This window comes from Bolinopsis microptera, chromosome 1, assembly GCF_026151205.1.
Source record: "Bolinopsis microptera isolate Bmic1 chromosome 1, MBARI_Bmic_1.0, whole genome shotgun sequence".
NCBI classification, from domain to species: Eukaryota; Metazoa; Ctenophora; class Tentaculata; order Lobata; family Bolinopsidae; genus Bolinopsis; species Bolinopsis microptera.
Genome location: NC_087072.1, coordinates 25,561,701 through 25,584,527, shown reverse-complemented (window position 1 = coordinate 25,584,527; position 22,827 = coordinate 25,561,701). Strand labels below are relative to the sequence as shown.

Genomic DNA, 22,827 nt, shown 5'->3' with positions numbered 1-22,827 from the left:
TGGCCCAGACTGCGCCATTGCATACTTGACAAATGTTGAACTTGAGTACTGGATCTGATCAAACGAGAAAAAAACCCCCCATTTCGACCAACTAACCAGATCATATTGCTGTGGATAAGACGACCCTCGAGAATCTCTCCCAATTGGAGCTAAAGGGTTAGTTGCCATTTCCGTTCGTGTAACTTCACCTGATTTACTACCGCTAGTAGCAGTACTGCTACTTAACAGGAAGTCGATAGAAAAATTTGAACTTGACTTCATAATCATCAGAATCTGCAAAGTTAGGATAAGAAGATATAACTAGATAAGGAGTAAACTATTAATTAATGCTTTTCAAACAAAGTTACAACGAACTCTTCATGTAGTGCATCCTGGGTTTGGACAGGATATGCCCGTTTACAATATTTCCATCACGTTACGTTACATGATTCTCAATAAATGTAATAGATTCGTAGTGTTGTAATTAGTTTAAAACACTACAATTTTACAAACACTATGATTTCGCGTATTATAAAGATAACTAAGCAGTCACAATACAATGTCACATGTGAAGTTTGATTGTATAGTACTCTAAAGACAAAGTATGATCTCTATCAGAAGCAGTCTTGATCAGCCATTGGGATGAAAAATGATTTGTACCAGAAATGTCAATTTATTAGAAATCGTTTTTAAGAATAATTGAAATGATACTCGAGCTTTAGAAAAGGGTGCGGAGTCGCACTGTTACCCTAATCCCGCACTTTATCGCTGCACCGTTATGCGCTCTAAGTCTATCAGATTTGAGTTCTTGGTACTGCTGTGTGCAATGAGATAAGATTAAGATCGACCACATGTCACATGATTACATGCAATGCCCATAACTATGGCCATGGTTAGGGTCAAACGTTTTTCATGACGTGACATCAAAAACACTGGAAAGACAAAAGAAATTATACATTTAGAAATCAGGAAAGGACATTTTAATACTAATACTATTAATTATCGATGATTGATAAAATGACAAAAGAAGGTGATATATATTTAGGGTCGTAATAACAGATTGAAATCGAGTCACTTTATTCACAATTAGATACATTGTAATATATATATATATAGGTACAATCACATAATACTGTAGTTTACAGGCACTGCATTTTAGCTTGTAATTGTATACAATACATGATAATGTATTGTTATTGGAATCTAAGACTAATGTTAGAAAGTTAGGACATGATTCGTGTCCTACACCAGAGGGACCTCATTATATAAACGTCTTTTACGTAACCTCGATGTAGGTAGGCTGAGTGCCACAACATCATAAACACTGCAATTTAAGCACAGATTTGTCGACAGTACAAAATTTAAGCATTTTTTCATGACTTTAATTTTGTGCGGAATTTGCGCACTACACTGTATTAGTATTACTATTAGTATATCAGTATCACGTGGTTTGACGTTTCCTTATTCATCTTCATGGACTGGACTAACCCGACAAAGAACAATTCCGATATTATTATTATAATTCCGACCAAATTATATGTTACAGACCCTTTAGATACCAAACTTTTTAAACTTTGGAAAATTTTCCTTTCTAACGGTAATTCTTATAATTAATATTATTTTTGGTCCGGGGTCAGAAATTTCACTGCACTTTCAAGCAAACATATGGATCGAAAATTTAAAACATTAATTTGCTGTTAATGATTCGGCTAATATCATTTTAAAGTGCTTCTAATCTTGTGATGCTTGATTTTGAAAGGATTCCATTATTCGAATTTAAAGCTAATTGATCTCTATTTTCCCTAAACAGCAATAATGACGCTAACAACAGTTGAAACTAAAATTTATCCCAAATTTCGCAATCACGAGGATATTGAAAATATAATAACTTGAAGCATGTTATACTTGAAGTTGAAGTTTATTGATCAATGATCATCTCCTCCTTCAATACGAGAAAATGAATCGATGCGATAGGAAACTATATCGATAATGAATATGTCAACTTTGATACGTGCTGACATGAAAATTGCCGTAACCTGCCGTTTTCACTTAAAATGAGGGTTTGCTAATAGATCAATCCGTTATTGATATCACGTGTTGAAATGCTAACCTCAATAAACCATTCGGCATTGACACATATCAGATAGAATTCAAATCAATAAATGAAATGCGGTCGACGCGACTTTTGCTGTATATATATAATAAATTTATTCGATTTTGTTGGAGTCCCGTCATGGCATATATAACTATAAGTATTGAGTAATCACATGGATGGCCTTAATGGATCTTTCAGCTCAGCCTGATTGATTTTATATCATATTATATTGCTTCTATAAATACAACTCCGTCGCCCTAACTTGCTGCATGTATTAATGAACAATATCGAGCTCGGTATTCACTTAAATTGGTTGTTAAAATATCATTTCACTCCCAGTCCCTTATGTCATTGTGTACTTTAATAATTTCCATCATTTTACATGCACAGAAACAGTGGATTCTCATACAAATGGTAAAGTTATATAGTAGATTGTTGTAATAAGGAGACAAATACAAAATAGAAACAATCCACAAGCACAATCAGTCATGAGCGAACTGAAATACTTCGGCTGTTACAATTGCTGCAGTTAAGTTCAATATCTCCTGATAAGTGATCAGGTGCTGTAGTTAAGTTCAATATCTCCTGATAAGTGATCAGGTGCTGTAGTTAAGTTCAATATCTCCTGATAAGTGATCAGGTGCTGTAGTTAAGTTCAATATCTCCTGATAAGTGATCAGGTGCTGTAGTTAAGTTCAATATCTCCTGATAAGTGATCAGGTGCTGTAGTTAAGTTCAATATCTCCTGATAAGTGATCAGGTGCTGCAGTTAAGTTCAATATCTCCTGATAAGTGATCAGGTGCTGTAGTTAAGTTCAATATCTCCTGATAAGTGATCAGGTGCTGTAGCTCTCAAATCGTTCACTTTTCTTCATACAAATTCCTGAAAACATGTATCCTTGATAATGATGTGTTATTGCGTAGTATCTACTTACATTAAGACTTAAGAGTATTGAGTCATGACGTAAGGAAAAGGATCAGTGGGGCTTTCCAGTTTCTAGTTTCCAACCATAAATTGATGACAAAATTGAAAATATTGTTTGTAAGTCCGACTTAGAAATTGTTCATATATTACATTTACTCAAACCAGAGTTTGGCTGGTATCTAGACAATAATTGATCACAAATCTTAACGAATGTTTACTGATTGTATGTGTCACATGTGACACATACAATTCAAAATAGATACCATATGAACTTTCTGATGGATGTCCTATAGAATAGGATACGTCTAGTTTTTTAATTGACAAGAAATCATGTCCCAATCTTATTCTTGGTGGCGCATGCACTATCAACTATGCATCCAAAATCTAACAAAGAGTTTTTAGACCAGTCCACGGTTTTGATTTTCATTTGATCGAGTCTGAAAGGCCACTTTTGACTCAATTACAGGAGAGCAATGTCTTGTATTGTAAGTCTTGACATTGAAAAGGGGAGAAATAAAACTCGCTTTGTGCGCGTGCGTACGTGGTACGTATTTCCAAGAAGTGGTACGTTTTTGCAGGAAGTGGTACATTTTTCCAGGAAGTGGTACGTTTTTGCAGGAAGTGGTACATTTTTCCAGGAAGTGGTACATTTTTCCAGGAAGTGGTACATTTTTCCAGGAAGTGGTACATTTTTCCAGGAAGTGGTACGTTTTTCCAGGAAGTGGCAAGTGGCACGCCCTAAGAAATACTAGTACTTTAATTTCTTCCCGTCTACCACCCCTTCTTCAGAATCACCATACAGAATGTAGTAAATAAATGCGAAGGGATTGTGAAATTTCAACCATTGTCTTAAATCCTCATCTGACATTCTTCAACAAATTTCCCTGTGATGGAATCCGGTAGAATATCGAAATAACATTGATCTGTTCTCTTGTATCGGAACAAAGCGAGCCAGACACTGGCCGATACAAGGAATAATGCTACTTCTCTTTGTTTGGTTGGTTGTCCGAACTATCTGATGCAGTCCGTGCCCATCACTATTGCAAAGCCAACCATTTATAAAGTCACTCAATAAGGGGTTTGCCGCTTTCTAGTTTGCAGTTCAGCTTTGTCTTCATTTGCAGCTGAGAGGATTTTGATTCTAAAATACTGCAAATTTTGTTTTCGATCAAATCTAACGTAATTCTAAATTCCAAACGTTGTTGTAATTATAACTTATGGAATGTTAGTCTTATATTTTTATTTGGTCCATTGAATCAGATCACAGATTTTAAGACTGAATTAAAATTGACCTGTTACATTATAAATTTCAGGTTCCAACTGAATTAGTGAATTCACCTAATAGCTTTGTGGCTGAATGATTCGGCCACCAAATAATTAAGTTGATTATCATCATTATAATGAAGTAAACGGCGAATTAAAGGTTGATCATTGATCAAATCGTCCATCAAAGACTTGATTGACCTTTAACCCAAATTATAACGGTGTTTTATTTTGAGTGAAGTTCGTTTAGTTGCACTTTAATAGCCGTTAATAACCGTCCACTCACTACTTGAGAGCAACAACCCCGTTGGGCCGTGGGGCCTGGTTAGGCCTATTACAATCATTAACAACCCCTTAAATGAGTCGCTTAATTAGTCCCCTTCTCCGTTCATGGGGTTGCTCATCTTTATTCTTGTGTGTGAATAAAGATGAGCAGTTGTGTATTGCTTGCATGATTTCTAGGTTTGGACTTTAGTAAATGTGTAATATTATCGGTCGCGCCGCATTCCGCAATATTTTGTGATTTGTTTTCAAATTTTTAATGAACTCAAATGAGTAGCAATTGATGCTTAATTTATACGAACTATTTGTAACTAATCTCATTGATGTGGAAAGTCAAAGATAATTGATAACAAAAGATCATTGTACAATTGACATAATGAATCACAGACTTACAGTTAGCCGGTCTTACTCTTTAACCTATGATCACGGAGGGTTTGAATCTAAAAGTCGATTGGTTTTACAACTTTCAATAAATACTGTGGAATAAAATCAATGATCCTTAAATAACTAATATGTAATCGTTACTACTTTACTAATACTATCTGCAGAAGATTTTAAAAATGATTGGTGATCGTCACAGTAAGACAGTTTTCATCGGGTAAGCCTCAATAATTTTTCAAGCTAGCTGCGTTATTGTCTAAATGCATAACTAAAACTGAACTCTTAATTCGATATAACGAATTCAGAGTTTAATATAAATATTAAACTCTCAGTTCCCATTTCACAAATTACTTTTCTCTCAATCAAAAATATTTAACAAATTATTTCAGGTTTTTGGCTCTGATTTCTCTGTGTTGTAAGTAGTACTGAATTTGTCTTTTTAAATTTAATTTAAATGGCCCGTAATGCAACGATAAGGGGTCGTTCACATATTACGTAATCATTTTTGGAACATTTTTACCCCCCCCCCCCTCCCCCCCCCCCCCCCCCCCTGCGTAATCAGTTCTACACATAGCTATTGAGTCAAAATTACACTAGCGTAATCATTCGGAAACCCCCCCCCCCCCCCTCAGCTGATAACGTAATATGTGAACGACCCCTAAGAATTGTTTACTACTTTGTATTTACTATTTAGGTAAGTTTGATGTATCGAAACTAAAATCAGTAACATGTCAATAACATCATCACAAAGTTCTCTTCATTCAGATGCCCGCTCATTAGACTCAGATTTAGCCGGGGATAACGAGGTTGTGGTGCTGGAGAAGAGGGAGGAGGATGAGGTTGTTCTAGATTTAGAGTTAGAAAACAGAGATAACGAAGATATGACAGAGTTAGAAGAAAGGTTGGAAAATATAATTGCCCTCGAAGAAAAGGGAGCTGGTAAGTTTCGCTGAAACTGTTAGTGTTATTCCTACACTATATCAACCATACGATTACTCGGATCTTATTGTCATAATACATACTTTTATTTCCCTTTTCCAGAATATATGTATAAAAAGGGTGGCAAAGATACTAGACCGCCAACAGGGCAAGATGGCTTCTTTTTTGTTCCAGATGATGGTCGTAGAAAACGTCCTCGAAAGAAGAACAAATTTTCTTTTGATGGAGGCGAATTAAGTCGCACATTATTTTAGAGGTTAATGTGAGCCACCTTTTTTTATGGTTTAGAATCGAAACTGGTTTTCCCTATTCTAACACACACAACCCCGGCATGCGCAGGGATTATATTTCAATTTTTCCCGCGACGCGCGGGAAAAATTTATAATAATTTCGAGTGCGAAGCACGAGGGATTATTATGAAAATAACCCCGACGTGCTTTAGCACGAGGGGTTATTTTAATATAACTTAAGCGTGCCGGTGTTATGTGTTATAAACCCCTCCGGGTTAGTGCAAGGACCAACAAATTTGACATTTTACTCTTTATTCTAGCTATTACATGAGATCAGTATGGAAAATATGAAATGGAATTGGGGACTACCAAATAAATACAACTAATAAGGTACTATGACATTTGAAATTGGCGTTATATCTAAACAATAACATTATTCCTCAGTCAGAACGTTGAATGAATATCGATAAGGGGCGTCGAGTTAAGCCTGGCAAGCGATAAAAGGTGGAGCTAATAATGATATCGTGTCATGAAGTTCATCAAAGTAGACGACTATAATACATGGCTTATACCAAACACGACAAAATTGACCGGACAAATGTAACCGTCGAGACAAGTTCTGGAACTGGTCCAATAAATGTAAGAGTTTAAGTAATGTAAGCAGTGTGCTGGAGTTTTGCCAGCGCCTGCAATTAGACCGATACGTAGATGATAGATCAAGTGTATTTATAGTTCTTACGTTAAGCCATAGGTCACGTGACATTTTTTACCAATGCGCGTCGTAGTAGTTAGTCACGTGATACACGTCATCAAAACACGTGACAGTGCGCGGTTGAAATTCTCATGGAATATCAAAATAAAACAAATCTTGTTGAGCCAAATTAGCGGGACGGGATTATAGAAACTGTGCCGGGGTTATTTATTCAGCGGGAAAAAACTAACAGCGGGAGCCGGGATTATCAAAATCTATTTAGCGGGAGCCGGGATTATCAGAATCTTATTCTATCCCGGAGGGGTTTATAAAGCACTAACCTCTTCTTCTACCGTTTTTTTGTCTGGGCACAGGCTTTTTACATACTTTACCTTTCTAACAATCTCGTGCAAGGCATCATTAGTTCGACGAGGATAGAATGGATTTGAACTCTCGGCTGGAACACACCATGATAGCCAATCTGACCTTCTTCTGCTATTTTCTTTAATAACGTCCTTCATAAGAAGTGTCGCTTCATTCTCAATCTGTCTGATCATTTCTGTGTACTGATGAATGTGAACCTAGAAATCGCAAACAATATACATGTATACATTTTTACTTGTTGACCGTTAAGTTTAGAAACATGTTTACGTGAAAACGTCATAAAAATACTAACTATAGTCACAACTGTAGCACTATATTACCGTCTGATATGGCGAAAATTCAGGTTTCTTCTTCGTTGCTGATCAACACGGACAGCACAACAAGGATAGTCTACTAAACATAAAATAGACATGTTTTCTCATGAATTGTGAATGTGTTCAAGGGTAATGACAAAGCCGCAGTGAGATTTCCCAATTTCAGCAGTTTTGCCAATCACTAAATTATATGTAATAATATATATTATATATATAATATATAGCAAGTGTTCTCAAGGCTGTCATAAGGAACTGCAGGCCTGATTTCGTGGCAGACTAACCTCAGTAGCCTAAATTTTCCACAGTTTTGTAAGCTGAGAGCATGTAATTTGCTGTTATTATGCTGCATTAATGTGTTCAACAAAAGCAGAGTTTTTAAAACATAAAGACAGAACAGCTCTAATAAGACTACATTTTCTAAGCCGGGAGCCATACATTAAATTTAAAAATTTGTCAATTCTCCAGCTGAAGAGGTTGAATTAGAAGCTCGAGGCGGAGGAGGGTTTTTCTTTCAACCTAACAAACGAAAACTGACGAAAGGGGGGCGTTCGCGAGCTCGAGCGAGGCGGGCAGCAGAATCCGGTGACCTCAACACTTCGTTAAAAAGTACACATTGTTTCGCTATCACTGCCCTATCAGCCAATAGCTTAGTGTTAGACTCTTCTTTAAGGGTCATGATAGGGTAGTTAGTCTGATGTTAGTGTCGAAGTGGTTTTTGTAATTGTAGTCTTTTTGTAATTGTAGTCTTTATAAATATGATCGCGGTAATTATTGTAGAGGTTAAACTTTTGTTGAAATTTATCAGATAAAGATAGTGAAGATGTTGTGCTAGATATCCGCGGAGGAGCTTTTTTCTTCCAACCAAACAAACGAAAACTGAAAGGGAGAAAATCTCGTGCCACTGTAATAAAACATTCATCGTTTTGTGTCTCTGTGTCATATGTAAACCAAGTTTCATTTTTCCATACTCCGTGCATGTAAACTGGTCACCTGTGTTGTGCTTGCAGCTGTCAATAACATCATATCAGTACCTCTCATCTCATTATGTGTTAATGTTTGACTACTAATTGCTAATATTGAATCCAACATTTTCGTATTGCTGCGTTACTCCTGCGCTCAAGCTGCTCGGAAGGATTATTACTGACATTTCTCATTTGTGTTTGGGATACTGGTACATGTAGTATTTGAGATACTTGCACTTTGTACTTGTTGTATTACCTTATCGGACCTTATTTGGACGGACATTACTTGAACGCTGGAGGCCCTAACATCATACTAGTATATGATGTTTTCAAGGGTCACTTGGCGGAAAAAGTCAACGAAATCATGACACTCAACAACATAGTTCATGAGCTAGTCCCCGCCAACATGACAAACTTGTTCCAGCCTCTAGATAATACGGTAAATCGTGTTGCCAAGGACATTGTCCGACGTTTTTATAGTTCATATTACTGAGGGGAGGTAATGAAACAGTGCTAGGAAAGCTCCACGTGATGTTAAGGTTAACCTTAAGTTGTCTAAGATAAAACCACTTCACGCCGAATGGCTTGTAAAAGTTAACACTGAAATGCAGGACCAGGGTAGTTTGATAAAAAAGGTTTCCACAAAGCTAGAAATCACTGATGCTTGTTTAAGCATGGACTATTTCATGCACGAAAACCTATTTAGTGAAGATGATATGTAATATTAGACACTGATCATGTACACATATTTTAACATTTTTACTGCTTAATGACTGCTATTCTTACTTACTGTATAAAAAGTGGATTAAAAAATCATTTGCTGAAATTAAAAAAACGTCTAAAATTTTAAAAAATTCGGATTTTTGATGGTTTTGAATGCCTTCGAGCGTTCATATTAATGTCCGTTCACAATTATGTCCGTTCATGTAATGTCCGTCCAAATAAGGTCCGATAAGGTAGTTAATAATGGTAGTGAGTGACGGATCACACTGCTTGTAATAGAAAGGTCGAGGGTTCGACTGCAGCCCCTCCATGCTCCTTCGTAGATTCACTTCGCTGGGTAAACGTCAGATACACAGCTACACACCTGTATTTAACTTGAAGCTATTCAAGTATTAGTAAAGCATATTACATTCTTTACAATTATGCTGTTAGCTGTTTAGAGACGCGACTGTATGTGAATGAGGGGTGTGTCCCTTGAAGTTTTCATTTCTGTGGGATAGGAAACTTTGCTTATCTTCTTCGCCAGTTCCATTTAAAGATTTACCTCTGACCGCTGATCTTATTAAGCTTTACATTCCAATTTTATAGTTTTAAAAATAAGTACAAATGATCTATTTAAAAACAAAGTTTAATAAGAAATGAATGAGCCGCCGCCCGCTTTGATTCCAAAATTTCGTTTAAGATCAGTTAAATGTAACACATTGTTTTATTTTCAGAGATAAAGTTATTGGTTAGAAAGGCAAAGCAACTTGATGCAGGATATACCAACTTAAACTTATATCAACAGACTTATTTACTAAAAAAACTTCAAATAATCAATCAGCTCTGCAGTGGGAATCGAACAATATTTTATGTTTTGGGGACAATATTTTTGAACTTTCAGAGTATTTCGATATTGCACAGGCATACTCTTTAACTGATCATTCTCCTCTTCTTATTTCAAACTATAGAATATACTAATATAGATAGCACAAATACAGTTTTAGAAAGTAGCCGATGGTTTTATTTGTTTATCTCAAAACATAAAATTGATAATAATAATCCGGCCTTGCTATACATACCTAACTCTAATTTTTGTATTACTAAGCCATTACGCAAACACAACAAGACTTCTTTTAGTTCAACAATTCAAGTATCTCAAACTGATCAGAAACACCAAAAGAAAGTTGAGAAGAGGATTAGGAGAAATGAGGATAGCATTCTTGGACTGCTGTTACATCGTTCTTCTGAGCACGATCTGATGTTCGGGAGCTAGTTGATTCTCAAATATGTTTACACTTGTAGGTTTATAACCTACTAAGAGTAAGACGCGCGCCGAGTTGACTCGTCGACGGTCTTTTAGTTATAACGGTCTTGTATTTCGAGCGTACTAAATCACTCTATAGTCGATCTTCGAGATTGTTCTAAAAGGGCCCCCGACAGTTGAAACCAACGTCAATCGATGTATTTTCGGACGCTGATTCCGAATCACCTCCCATGACATAGGGTTAAAATGCTCCCCTGACGAGATATAGGCGAAAAACTGTCTCGATCACGTGATATGACCGTATAAGGAAGTTAGTCTAATTTCTCGTTAGGGTTAGGGTTTCAGCATATGCTTTTGTTAAGGATTGGGTTAGGGTTAGGATTGGGATCAGATAAGAGGGTTAGGGTTTCGAATAGTCGTTCAGGACTAGCTAGAGAACGGGTTGAAAAAGTCACGTGATAGTCGAGTGTAGAGTGATTAATTATCATCCCTTGTATTTGAAACAAATATTTTACGAGTATCACCCGTTAATTTTACACTAACGTTTCTAAATTTACTGGTTAAAGATCTAAGGCTGTGGTTCAGGTATCAATGGCGTAGTATCAAAATCGACTGTCCTGCTGTTTGAAAACTTAGATGTATGTACATTGTACCTAACATAACTCATTTCCGAATTCCGAAAAACTTCCATTCATCCTAAATGTCATTTTTATTATTTTTTAAGAAAGCAATTTCGCCCAATGCTCAATTTAATTTCTAGTAATACACAGTATACACTTCCTTTAATAGGTTTTGGGTATTATATATATGTTGATTTTAGTTGATGCTCTTCGAACTAGATTACAGTACTATTTGTATTTGTACACCAGGGACAAAAGAAAATCGCAGCATGTGCGGGATCGCGATTTTTCCCATTCTTTGCAACAAATTTTATATGTCGTCTGTTTGGCTTGTATTGTCGCGGTATCGCGATTTTTGGCCAAAATAATCGCGATTTTCTTTTTTCCCTGTTGTACACTGTACAGTTATTGTACCCAATAATATTGATTGTCGATATTAAAATTAAATACATTTATTTCAAAATTTCAATTAGTTTTTTATTTCACAACCTATAAGTAATAGTATAACCGATAAAAAAATTGGTAACTTCACATTCATATTCGAACACTAGACAGTTAAAAACTTCTCCTTGTACTTTTCTCATAGTTGGTTCGTGCGTCAATTTTTCGGGAAAAGTACGTAAAGTGCGTTTGAATTATTTCGTGCGTTAAAAGTGCGTTTAAGTTCGTTTACCGTTGAATTCACCAGCATTTTCTGTAGACTGTAGAGACAAACAATTAAAACACATGAATAACGTTCTTAAAGATTACATAGCGAATAAATTACATTTATTTCTCTTACAATTTATAGTTTCTTTTCAATATATTTAAGTAAGGAACTTCCAGTACAATCTCTTTTTGTTGTCGCAAGTGCTTTACACGTTGAAGCCAGAGGCAACGCCCGCAACACTGCACACGCACACTGGCATTCCAAAAATAGCTACTGTAAGGCTCACAATGACACTGACAGTTTATGTGAAATCTTGGAAATAACACTGTCTGATGTTTTGAACTGTGTATTCAAAAATGAAAAAACCGCAAATGGCCCAGCGAGGGTAGGTAAAAGTGCGTTTTACGTTTTTTCGTACGTTATGTGCGTTATGTTTTAAAAGTACGTTAAGTGCGCACGAAGCAACTATGACTTTTCTAACAACTCCTGATCAAGAGACTACCTTGTTCTTCTTACTTGGCAGCGCTCAGCCTATCACTCTGCCTTATATCCACCAGCGGGCTAAGTGTGTACTGTGTATGACCACTAAGGTCTTGGGTCCCTAGATAAGCTACTTCCCTGTTTGTCTGGTTTTATGATCTCGATCGAGTACAGCTGAAGTTGAGCATATTACTGTATGCAATTAACGGTTACAATATAAAATGTAGTAAAGAGCAGTGTCAACTCTCAATGTAGGTATTTACAGTAACATTTCGGTGAATGTATTGATTGTACTCGTGTGAAGTAACTTTACTGCGTAGTTGGTAGTGGGGCAATACGTCTGTTGAGTAACAACAACAGGATGCAATGTAATAGCAGTATGGAGTAAAATACGGAACTAAATAGTGAAAAGTAGAAAAAATAAATAACGAAGATAGTACGAATATTTCTTATGTCTTGTGTTACATTTCGATAGTAAGTTTGGTGATGCTATGAAGACTTTCCTTGTATTAGCATTACTCTTTGTGTCTGTTAGAAGCTGTGAGGAGGCAATATGCGAGTTCGTATATAATAACCCTGATTGGGAGGATCATTCCAGCAAAGAAGATACTTCCTTTGAAATTACAGTGGAGCAGGGCAAGGTCACTGGTATTGTCACTGCCAGTTTTGATATAATATCACCAACATGTGAATATAAACAAAAAAGCCATCAAATTCATGATTTCTTGAGGTTTTACACTCGTGGGTATGGAGAATCATTCCAATCACTGATATTCAAGATACGTTACAGCACGGACACCTATTTCGATATTAATGGGAAGAATCAATATGATCAGATAGTTGGAGATACAGATAGAACTATAACAGGGAAAGCAGCTAATATTCAGATATCAGACCAGTACTCTGATTACTACAAGATCTATCTCGGAGACCCTGGTGATGCTAAAAGTTTGGACTACAACTTTGAATCAGAGGTCAGTTGGAAATGGTTTCAATAACGAGGTGCGTCTACGAGATACAGTGAGGATAAAAAATGGCGGAATATGTACAGTTTTTAAATACATATCAGCCTGCTCCGATCCTACACCAAGACTCTGTGACGAAGAAGAAGCTATAACACAAACTGTGAACCTCGGCTCCCCCTACACTCTCACCTGTGCTGGCTCTGGAGCTCCTTATCTTGATGTCAAGTGGATTAAAGACGGTAAACCTACTGTTATACTGCCAACTAATACCTACACCTCTATAGAGGCGGATCACAGGATAGAATCGGCTGTCACTATAGGTAGGGTCACTACTGATCACCTCGGAACTTGGACCTGCACAATCCTCAACAAGAACTTCATGAACAGTGTAACTAAGACATACACGTTACAATACACTCACTCTGTATCACTCAGCTCCTCACCTTTAGATTACTATACAGAAAATAGTGAAGACACTGAGTTTAAGTGGGTTGTACAAGGCTGGCCACTAGAACAAGTTGCACTAGATTGTGGAGGTAAAGGCGCGGTAACAAAAGATGAGAGTGGATATGCCTCCTCCACTCCTCCTCAGGTCATATTAACACTAACTCTGAGTAACCAGGATGAGGTGAGCTGTACTCTGAAGAATGGAGATAACGACCTGGATACTCGTCAGATCACTAGAGTTGGATATAAGTGTGAGGCTGGAGAGGGTGGATATGGTAAAGACTGTGAGGAGTGTCCAGCAGGAAAAACAAGTAGAGCTGGAGTTGGAGAGTGCTCCTCTCCTGAAAGCGCTTGTTCAGAGGGATACTGGGGATATAATGGAGTGAGCTGTCAACCGTGTCCGGACAACCAAACCAGTTGGCCTAAAACTGTGAAAATACAGGAGTGCTTTCTTGATGTAAGTTATTGTCTGGAAGGCCAATATGGATATGAAAGCGAATGCAGTGAATGTCCAGGAGGAAAGACAAGTTCTACGTTTACAAAGAAAGTGGCTGAATGCTTCCCTGATGTAAGTCACTGTGCCGAAGGACAGTATGGATATGAAAGCAAATGCAGTGAATGTCCAGGAGGAAAGACAAGTTCTACGTTTACAAAGAAAGATGCTGAATGCTTCCCTGATGTAAGTCACTGTGCTGAAGGACAGTATGGATATGAAAGCGAATGCAGTGAATGTCCAGGAGGAAAGACAAGTTCTACGTTTACAAAGAAAGTGGCTGAATGCTTTCCTGATGTAAGTCACTGTGCTGAAGGACAGTATGGATACGGAAACAACTGCACTCAATGTCCAGGAGGAAAGACTAGTTATGCGGAAAAAAAGAAAGTGGCTGAATGCTTCCCTAATGTAAGTTACTGCGCTGAAGGACAGTATGGATATGAAAGCAAATGCAGTGAATGTCCAGGAGGAAAGACAAGTTCTACGTTTACAAAGAAAGTGGCTGAATGCTTCCCTGATGTAAGTCACTGTGCTGAAGGACAGTATGGATACGGAAATTACTGCACTCAATGTCCAGGAGGAAAGACAAGTTATGCAGAAACAAAGAAAGAGGCTGAATGCTTTCCTGATGCAAAACAAGCTCATGAGTGCAAGTGTGAACCACAAGCAAATATCGCTGTACCTGTAGGAACATGTGCTGGAGGGTTGGTCTTCATCCTGGCTATTCTTCTAGTGTAGTGTTTGACATACTGGTACGTGTAATATTTGAAATACTTGTACTTTTTACTTCCCCCTTCGTTTTCATTTCTGTTGGATAAGAAACTTTGCTTATCTTCTTCGCCAGTTCCATTTAAAGATTTACCGCTGACTGCTGATCTTATTAAGCTTTAGATTCCAATTTTATAGTTTTTAAAATAAGTACAAATGATATATTTAAAAACAAAGTTTAATAAGAAATGAATGAGCCGCCGCCCGCTTTGATTCCAAAATGTCGTTTAAGATCAGTTAAATGTAACGCATTGTTTTATTTTCAGAGATAAAGTTATTGGTTAGAAAGACAAAGCAACTTGATGCAGGATATATCAACTTAAACTTATATCAACAGACTTATTTACCAAACAAGTTCAAATAATCAATCAGCTCTGCAGTGGGAATCGAACAATATTATATTAAAGACAAGCCAATCGAGTGATGATTAAGACAAGCCGATCGAGTGATGATGTGTGTTGTGGCTGTGGTATGAGTGCGGTTTTTAAAGATGGTGAATGTTTATTGTTTATGCATACCACATTGCACTAGCTTTTCTTGTTTTTGCTCCTGCATATGAGCACACAAAACTTCATAGTTTTCGCAATATTTTGGTTTGATTTCATTTAAAGCTATTGAAGTGTTGGAGTGAGTTCATACTAAACATGAACCATATAGTGTGCAGTGCCCTGAACAGAGGGATTATTATTCACTATTATTTTATATGTTTTAATTGGTCATTAGAACCGCCTGCTTTCAATCATTCAATCATATGTTTTGGGGACAATATTTTTGAACTTTCAGAGTATTTCGATATTGCACAGGCTTACTATTACTCTTTTACTAATTATTCTCCTCTTCTTATTTCAAACTATAGAATATACTAATATAGATAGCACAAATACAGTTTTAGAAAGTAGCCGATGGTTTTATTTGTTTATCTCAAAACATAAAATTGAGAATAATAATCCAACCTTGCTTTGTATTCCTAACTCCGATTTTTGTATTACTAAGCCAAGAATTCTTCAAGTTCAACAATTCAAGTATCTCAAACTGATCAGAAACACCAGAAGAAAGTTGAGAAGAGGATTAGGAGAAATGAGGATAACATTCCTGGACTGCTGTTACATTCTTCTTCTGCTGTTACATCGTTCTTCTGCTGTTTCTTTCTTCTTCTGCTGTTACATCGTTCTTCTGCTCACTGCTGTTTCTTTCTTCTCTGCTGTTTCATTCTTCTTCTGCTGTTACATCGTTCTTCTGCTGTTTCTTTCTTCTTCTGCTGTTACATCGTTCTTCTGCTGTTTCTTTCTTCTTCAGCTGTTGCATCGTTCTTCTGCTGTTTCTTTCTTCTTCTGCTGTTTCATTCTTCTTCTGCTGTTACATCGTTATTCTGCTGTTTCTTTCTTCTTCTGCTGTTACATCGTTCTTCTGCTGTTTCTTTCTTCTCTGCTGTTTCATTCTTCTTCTGCTGTTACATCGTTCTTCTGCTGTTTCTTTCTTCTTCTGCTGTTACATCGTTCTTCTGCTGTTACATCGTTCTTCTGCTGTTTCTTTCTTCTTCTGCTGTTACATCGTTCTTCTGCTGTTACATCGTTCTTCTGCTGTTGCATCGTTCTTCTGCTGTTTCTTTCTTCTTCTGCTGTTGCATCGTTCTTCTGCTGTTTCTTTCTTCTTCTGCTGTTGCATCGTTCTTCTGCTGTTTCTTTCTTCTTCTGCTGTTTCATTCTTCTTCTGCTGTTACATCGTTCTTCTGCTGTTACATCGTTCTTCTGCTGTTTCTTTCTTCTTCTGCTGTTTCATTCTTCTTCTGCTGTTACATCGTTATTCTGCTGTTTCTTTCTTCTTCTGCTGTTACATCGTTCTTCTGCTGTTTCTTTCTTCTTCTGCTGTTTCTTTCTTCTTCTGCTGTTTCATTCTTCTTCTGCTGTTACATCGTTATTCTGCTGTTTCTTTCTTCTTCTGCTGTTACATCGTTCTTCTGCTGTTACATCGTTCTTCTGCTGTTTCTTTCTTCTTCTGCTGTTTCATTCTTCTTCTGCTGTTACATCGTTCTTCTGCTGTTTCTTTCTTCTTCTGCTGTTACATCGTTCTTCTGCTGTTACATCGTTCTTCTGCTGTTTCTTTCTTCTTCTGCTGTTACATCGTTCTTCTGCTGTTACATCGTTCTTCTGCTGTTGCATCGTTCTTCTGCTGTTTCTTTCTTCTTCTGCTGTTGCATCGTTCTTCTGCTGTTTCTTTCTTCTTCTGCTGTTTCATTCTTCTTCTGCTGTTACATCGTTCTTCTGCTGTTACATCGTTCTTCTGCTGTTTCTTTCTTCTTCTGCTGTTTCATTCTTCTTCTGCTGTTACATCGTTATTCTGCTGTTTCTTTCTTCTTCTGCTGTTACATTTTTCTTCTGCTGTTGCATCGTTCTTCTGCTGTTTCTTTCTTCTTCTGCTGTTTCATTCTTCTTCTGCTGTTACATCGTTCTTCTTCTGTTACATCGTTCTTCTGCTGTTTCTTTCTTCTTCTGCTGTTTCTTTCTTCTTCTGCTGTTACATCGTTATTCTGCTGTTTCTTTCTTCTTCTGCTGTTACATCGTTCTTCTACTGTTACATCGTTCTTCTGCTGTTTCTTTCTTCTTCTGCTGTTACATCGTTCTTCTGCTGTTACATCGTTCTTCTGCTGTTACATCGTTCTTCTGCTGTTACATCGTTCTTCTGCTGTTACATCGTTCTTCTGAGCACGAGCTGATGTTCGGGCTAGTTGATTCTCAATTATTTCTACACTAACGTTTCTAAATTTACTGGTTAAAGATTTAAGGCTGTGGTTCAGGTATCATTGGCGTAGTATCAAAATCGACTGTCCTGCTGTTTGAAAACTTAGATGTATGTACATTGTACCTAACATAACTCATTTCCGAATCCCGAAAAACTTCCATTCATCCTAAATGTCATTTTTATTTAAAAAAAGAAGCAATTTCGCCCAATGCTCAATTTAATTTCTAGTAATACACAGTATACACTTCCTTTAATAGGTTTTGGGTATGTTGATTTTAGGTGATGCTATTCGAAGTAGATTACAGTACTATTCGTATTTGTACACTGTACAGTTATCGTACCCAATTAGTTTTTTATTTCACAACCTATGACTGATATAAAAATCGGTAACTTCATATTCATATTCGAACACTAGACAGTTAAAAACTTCTCCTTGTACTTTTCTAACAACTCCTGCAAGAGACTACCTTGCTTCTTCTTACTTGGCAGCGCTCAGCCTATCACTCTGCCTTATATCTTCGATCGGGCTAAGTGTGTACTGTGTATGACCACTAAAGTCTGGGGTCCCTAGATAAGCTACTTCCCTGTTTATCTGGTTTTATGATCTCGATCGAGTACAGCTGAAGTTGAGCATATTACTGCATGCAATTAACGATTACAATATAGTCTCAACTCTCAATGTAGGTATTTACAGTAACATTTCGGTGAATGTATTGATTGTACTCGTGTGAATTAACTTTACTGCGTAGTTGGTAGTGGGGCAATACGTCTGTTGAGTAACAACAACAGGATGCAATGTAATAGCAGTATGGAGTAAAATACGGAACTAAATAGTGAAAAGTAGAAAAAATAAATAACGAAGATAGTACGAATATTCCTTATGTCTTGTGTTACATTTCGATAGTAAGTTTGGTGATGCTATGAAGACTTTCCTTGTATTAGCATTACTCTTTGTGTCTGTTAGAAGCTGTGAGGAGGCAATATGCGAGTTCGTATATAATAACCCTGATTGGGAGGATCATTCCAGCAAAGAAGATACTTCCTTTGAAATTACAGTGGAGCAGGGCAAGGTCACTGGTATTGTCACTGCCAGTTTTGATATAATATCACCAACATGTGAATATAAACAAAAAAGCCATCAAATTCATGATTTCTTGAGGTTTTACACTCGTGGGTATGGAGAATCATTCCAATCACTGATATTCAAGATACGTTACAGCACGGACACCTATTTCGATATTAATGGGAAGAATCAATATGATCAGATAGTTGGAGATACAGATAGAACTATAGCAGGGAAAGCAACTAATATTCAGATATCAGACCGGGACTCTGATTACTACAAGATCTATCTCGGAGACCCTGGTGATGCTACAAGTTTAGACTACAACTTTGAATCAGAGGTCAATTGGAACTGGTTTCAGAATATCAATAACGAGGTGCGCCTACGAGATACAGTGAGGATAAAAAATGGCGGAAGATGTACAGTGTTTAAATACATATCAGCCTGCTCCGATCCTACACCAAGACTCTGTGACGAAGAAGAAGCTATAACACAAACTGTGAACCTCGGCTCCCCCTACACTCTCACCTGTGCTGGCTCTGGAGCTCCTTATCTTGATGTCAAGTGGATTAAAGACGGTAAACCTACTGTTATACTGCCAACTAATACCTACACCTCTATAGAGGCGGATCACAGGATAGAATCGGCTGTCACTATAGGTAGGGTCACTACTGATCATCTCGGAACTTGGACCTGCACAATCCTCAACAAGAACTTCATGAACAGTGTAACTAAGACATACACGTTACAGTACACTCACTCTGTATCGCTCATAAGCACCCCACCTTTAGATTACTACACAGAAAATAGTGACGACACTGCATTTAAGTGGGTTGTACAAGGCTGGCCACTAGAACAAGTTGCACTAGATTGTGGAGGTAAAGGCGCGGTAACAAAAGATGAGAGTGGATATGCCTCCTCCACTCCTCCTCAGGTCATATTAACACTAACTCTGAGTAACCAGGATGAGGTGAGCTGTACTCTGAAGAATGGAGATAACGACCTGGATATTCGTCAGATCACTAGAGTTGGATATACGTGTGAGGCTGGAGAGGGTGGAGTTGGTAAAGACTGTGAGGAGTGTCCAGCAGGACAAACAAGTAGAGCTGGAGTTGGAAAGTGCTCCTCTCCTGATAGCGCTTGTTCAGAGGGATACTGGGGATATAATGGAGTGAGCTGTCAGCAGTGTCCGGACAACCAAACCAGTCGGCCTAAAACTGTGAAAATACAGGAGTGCTTTCTTGATGTAAGTTATTGTCTGGAAGGCCAATATGGATATGAAAACAAATGCAGTGAATGTCCAGTAGGAAAGACAAGCTATGCAAAAACGAAGAAGGAGGCTGAATGCTTTCCTGATGTAAGTTACTGCACTGAAGGACAATATGGATATGAAAGCGAATGCAGTGAATGTCCAGGAGGAAAGACAAGTTATGCAAAAACAAAGAAAGAGGCTGGATGCTTTCCTGATGTAAGTTCTTGCACTGAAGGACAATATGGATATGAAAGCGAATGCAGTGAATGTCCAGGAGGAAAGACAAGCTACGCAAAAACAAAGAAGGAGGCTGAATGCTTTCCTGATGTAAGTTCTTGCACTGAAGGACAATATGGATATGAAAGCGAATGCAGTGAATGTCCAGGAGGAAAGACAAGCTATGCAAAAACAAAGAAAGAAGCTGAATGCTTTCCTGATGTAAGTTCTTGCACTGAAGGACAATATGGATATGAAAGCGAATGCAGTGAATGTCCAGGAGGAAAGACAAGCTATGCAAAAACAAAGAAAGAGGCTGAATGCTTCCCTGATGTAAGTTACTGCGCTGAAGGACAATATGGTTATGAAAGCGAATGCAGTGAATGTCCAGTGGGAAAAACAAGTAAAGCATTTGCAAAACAAGCTCATGAGTGTGTAGAACCACAAGCAAATATCGCTGTACCTGTAGGAACATGTGCTGGAGGGTTGGTCTTCATCCTGGCTATTCTTCTAGTGATTATTTTAGTTATCCGGAAGAGAAGACGGAATAGGCGAGATGTTTTAGTATCAAGAACCGAGCCCTCTACAGGATCTGAAGTTGATGCTCCAAGACCCCTTCATGTGACAGACCCAGGTCCCAGAGAGTGACTTACCGGACTCGGACTACACTTACGCTGTCATCAACAGACCTGTTACAGTGAACAGATTCAAGGCTTCAGGTAACAACTGCAGAGAGAAAAGTATTGCAGTCTCTAATGCAGTGCCATCGAGTACAGATAGCTTCTCCACAACTCAGGATGGATATCAGATGGAAGTGATGGGATCTAATCTCACCACATTAAACACAGAAGGGGATGCATCTTACGCTACTTTGGGTGAAGTTCAGAGAACTTCTTCTCCTACTCATGGTGAAGAAGAGAGTGCGTACGCGTGCCTGGACAGATCTGGAAGAAAGAAAACCAGAGGAACACACATCATGAAGGCAAACACTGATCTTCAAGAGGACGACTCCCTTTACGCTAAGATCGGAGATAGGTAAGGTTACTTTTTATCGTGCTCATAATTGATATCAATATTTCACACGAAATCAAAATAATGCAATAATTTATGAGGGGTATTTCTGCGTAAATTATACTGGAAATGAAAGATAATATATTTTTCTCTATACCAAATAATAAACAGACCCTCCTCAACAGGAAGCAAAGCAGAGCTGAAGAAACTACTGATGCAGTTGAGGAGGAGGTGCTCTACACAAACTTTAATCAGTTTGGATCTTCTTCAGTAACAAGGTAATATAGATAGGAACTTATTTTCTTTTCAATGCCAATAGCAGGTTCATATTTGTTTTAATTACAAGGATATAACCAATTGGTGGTATGACACGGTGACGCGTGACACAAGCATCAGCGAAAACTGGTGTGACGAAGCAGACGTTAAAGCAGAAAGAGACAGTTATGAGTTCAAAGTTTTCTTCTACTTCCTTACTGAGCCTAGCTTCACTGAATGCAAAAGGGCTCTCTAAGACGGAGAAACAGGAAGAACTCGGAACGGATTTTTTTGAATATAGTGTTGATATCTTGTGCGTTCAAGAGACAAAAGTCAAAAATCATTCCACTAGATATCTCAGAAACAATTACAAATTGATCATGATGGAGCAAAATAAAGGACGACATGGTGGACTAGGTTTCATCATAAGTCCTAGATTACTACCTTATGTCACAGACTATCAGTATACCTCAGACCGGGTTTCCTATCTTAATGTCGTCATTCCTTCTAATCTCTCATCCCCTCCTAAAAATATCAGAATTGTTAACGGTTATGGCCCGACTAATCCTAAAGCAGAAGGAAACCCTGCCCTTCTTAGAAAGTTCTACAGAGAACTCACCCATGCTATTTCAGTTCCTGCATCTCATGAATTGTTTGTTTGTGGTGATCTCAACAGTAAGTTGGGAACCGTATCTCCTTTGGACTATCAGTATGGTGTAACAGAGTATATGGGCAAGTTTGGAATGGGTACAAGGAACTTCAATGGTGAACATTTATTAAACTTCATGTGCTTAAACAAACTGTTTGCTACCAATACCTATTTTTATCATCCTTGTAGACATCGAACTACTTTCTCTATGTGTATTTCTGCCAAAGGTCGCCCTAAAGGTAGCAAACTTACTCGTCCAGTCTTTGCCCAATTAGATTATATTCTGTGCAGAACACGCAGCAGATTCATGTTCCAAGATTGTAGATCATATGGCGGTCTTGCTACTAACTCAGACCACAGACTCGTTGCTTGTAAGATCAAACTAACCCCCTACTACAAAATCTTTCCTACAAAAAAGATAAGTTCAGTAGTTAAGAGATATAACAACTCCCTGCTCACCACTGACCTTCCCACCAAAGTCAAATACCAACTTTCAGTCGAACAGAAAGTCAACAACTCTCAGGTAACATCAATGATGATCTCACTTACCTGATGGATGTCCTTAAGACAACTGCTGATGAAGTAATCGGGACCCTACCACGCTCCAGAAACCGTAACTTCAGTAGTGACTCTACTGTTGAAGCCCTTGTAAAAGAGAGACAAACCCTGCAAGCTGCACTTAACTGTAACAACCAAGTTGCTGACAGAACTCAAGTCCGTACAAGGATCAACAGGTTACAGAAAGACATCCGTAAGCATCTCAAGAACCTCGCTGACACACGTGCCGATGACATCGCTCGAACCAT

General features: G+C 37.9%; 2 protein-coding genes and 1 long non-coding RNA gene across 4 annotated transcripts in view; 2 read left to right on the top strand and 1 right to left on the bottom strand.

The window, feature by feature from the left end:
* Positions 1–22,827, bottom strand: part of LOC134826129 (uncharacterized) — a 365,739-nt gene that overhangs the window by 50,348 nt on the left and 292,564 nt on the right. The window lies entirely within an intron of this gene.
* LOC134826072 (uncharacterized) lies at positions 5,069–10,160 on the top strand. 2 transcript variants are annotated; one of them, XM_063838336.1, is made up of 6 exons: positions 5,069–5,142; positions 5,315–5,340; positions 5,691–5,864; positions 7,949–8,089; positions 8,289–8,386; positions 9,885–10,160. In XM_063838336.1, the coding sequence occupies exons 1-6, from the start codon at positions 5,105–5,107 to the stop codon at positions 9,888–9,890; spliced, it is 483 nt and encodes a 160-aa protein (XP_063694406.1). In that variant the 5' UTR covers positions 5,069–5,104; the 3' UTR covers positions 9,891–10,160. The 2 variants fall into 2 exon arrangements, with proteins under 2 accessions (XP_063694406.1, XP_063694407.1); XM_063838337.1 differs by lacking the exons at positions 7,949–8,089; positions 8,289–8,386 and adding an exon at positions 5,967–6,120.
* Positions 14,290–15,734, top strand: LOC134825887 (uncharacterized). Its single transcript, XR_010161633.1, has 2 exons — positions 14,290–14,820; positions 15,103–15,734. It is a non-coding gene; the product is annotated as an uncharacterized LOC134825887 (long non-coding RNA).

Bases quoted from the DNA above. Each gene is read 5' to 3' on its own strand.
- LOC134826072 (XM_063838336.1), top strand. From the start codon at position 5,105: ATGATTGGTGATCGTCACAGTAAGACAGTTTTCATCGG. The intron at 5,341-5,690 runs GTAAGTAGTACT...CTCTTCATTCAG, and splicing joins GGCTCTGATTTCTCTGTGTT to ATGCCCGCTCATTAGACTCA. The intron at 8,090-8,288 runs GTACACATTGTT...GAAATTTATCAG, and splicing joins CCTCAACACTTCGTTAAAAA to ATAAAGATAGTGAAGATGTT.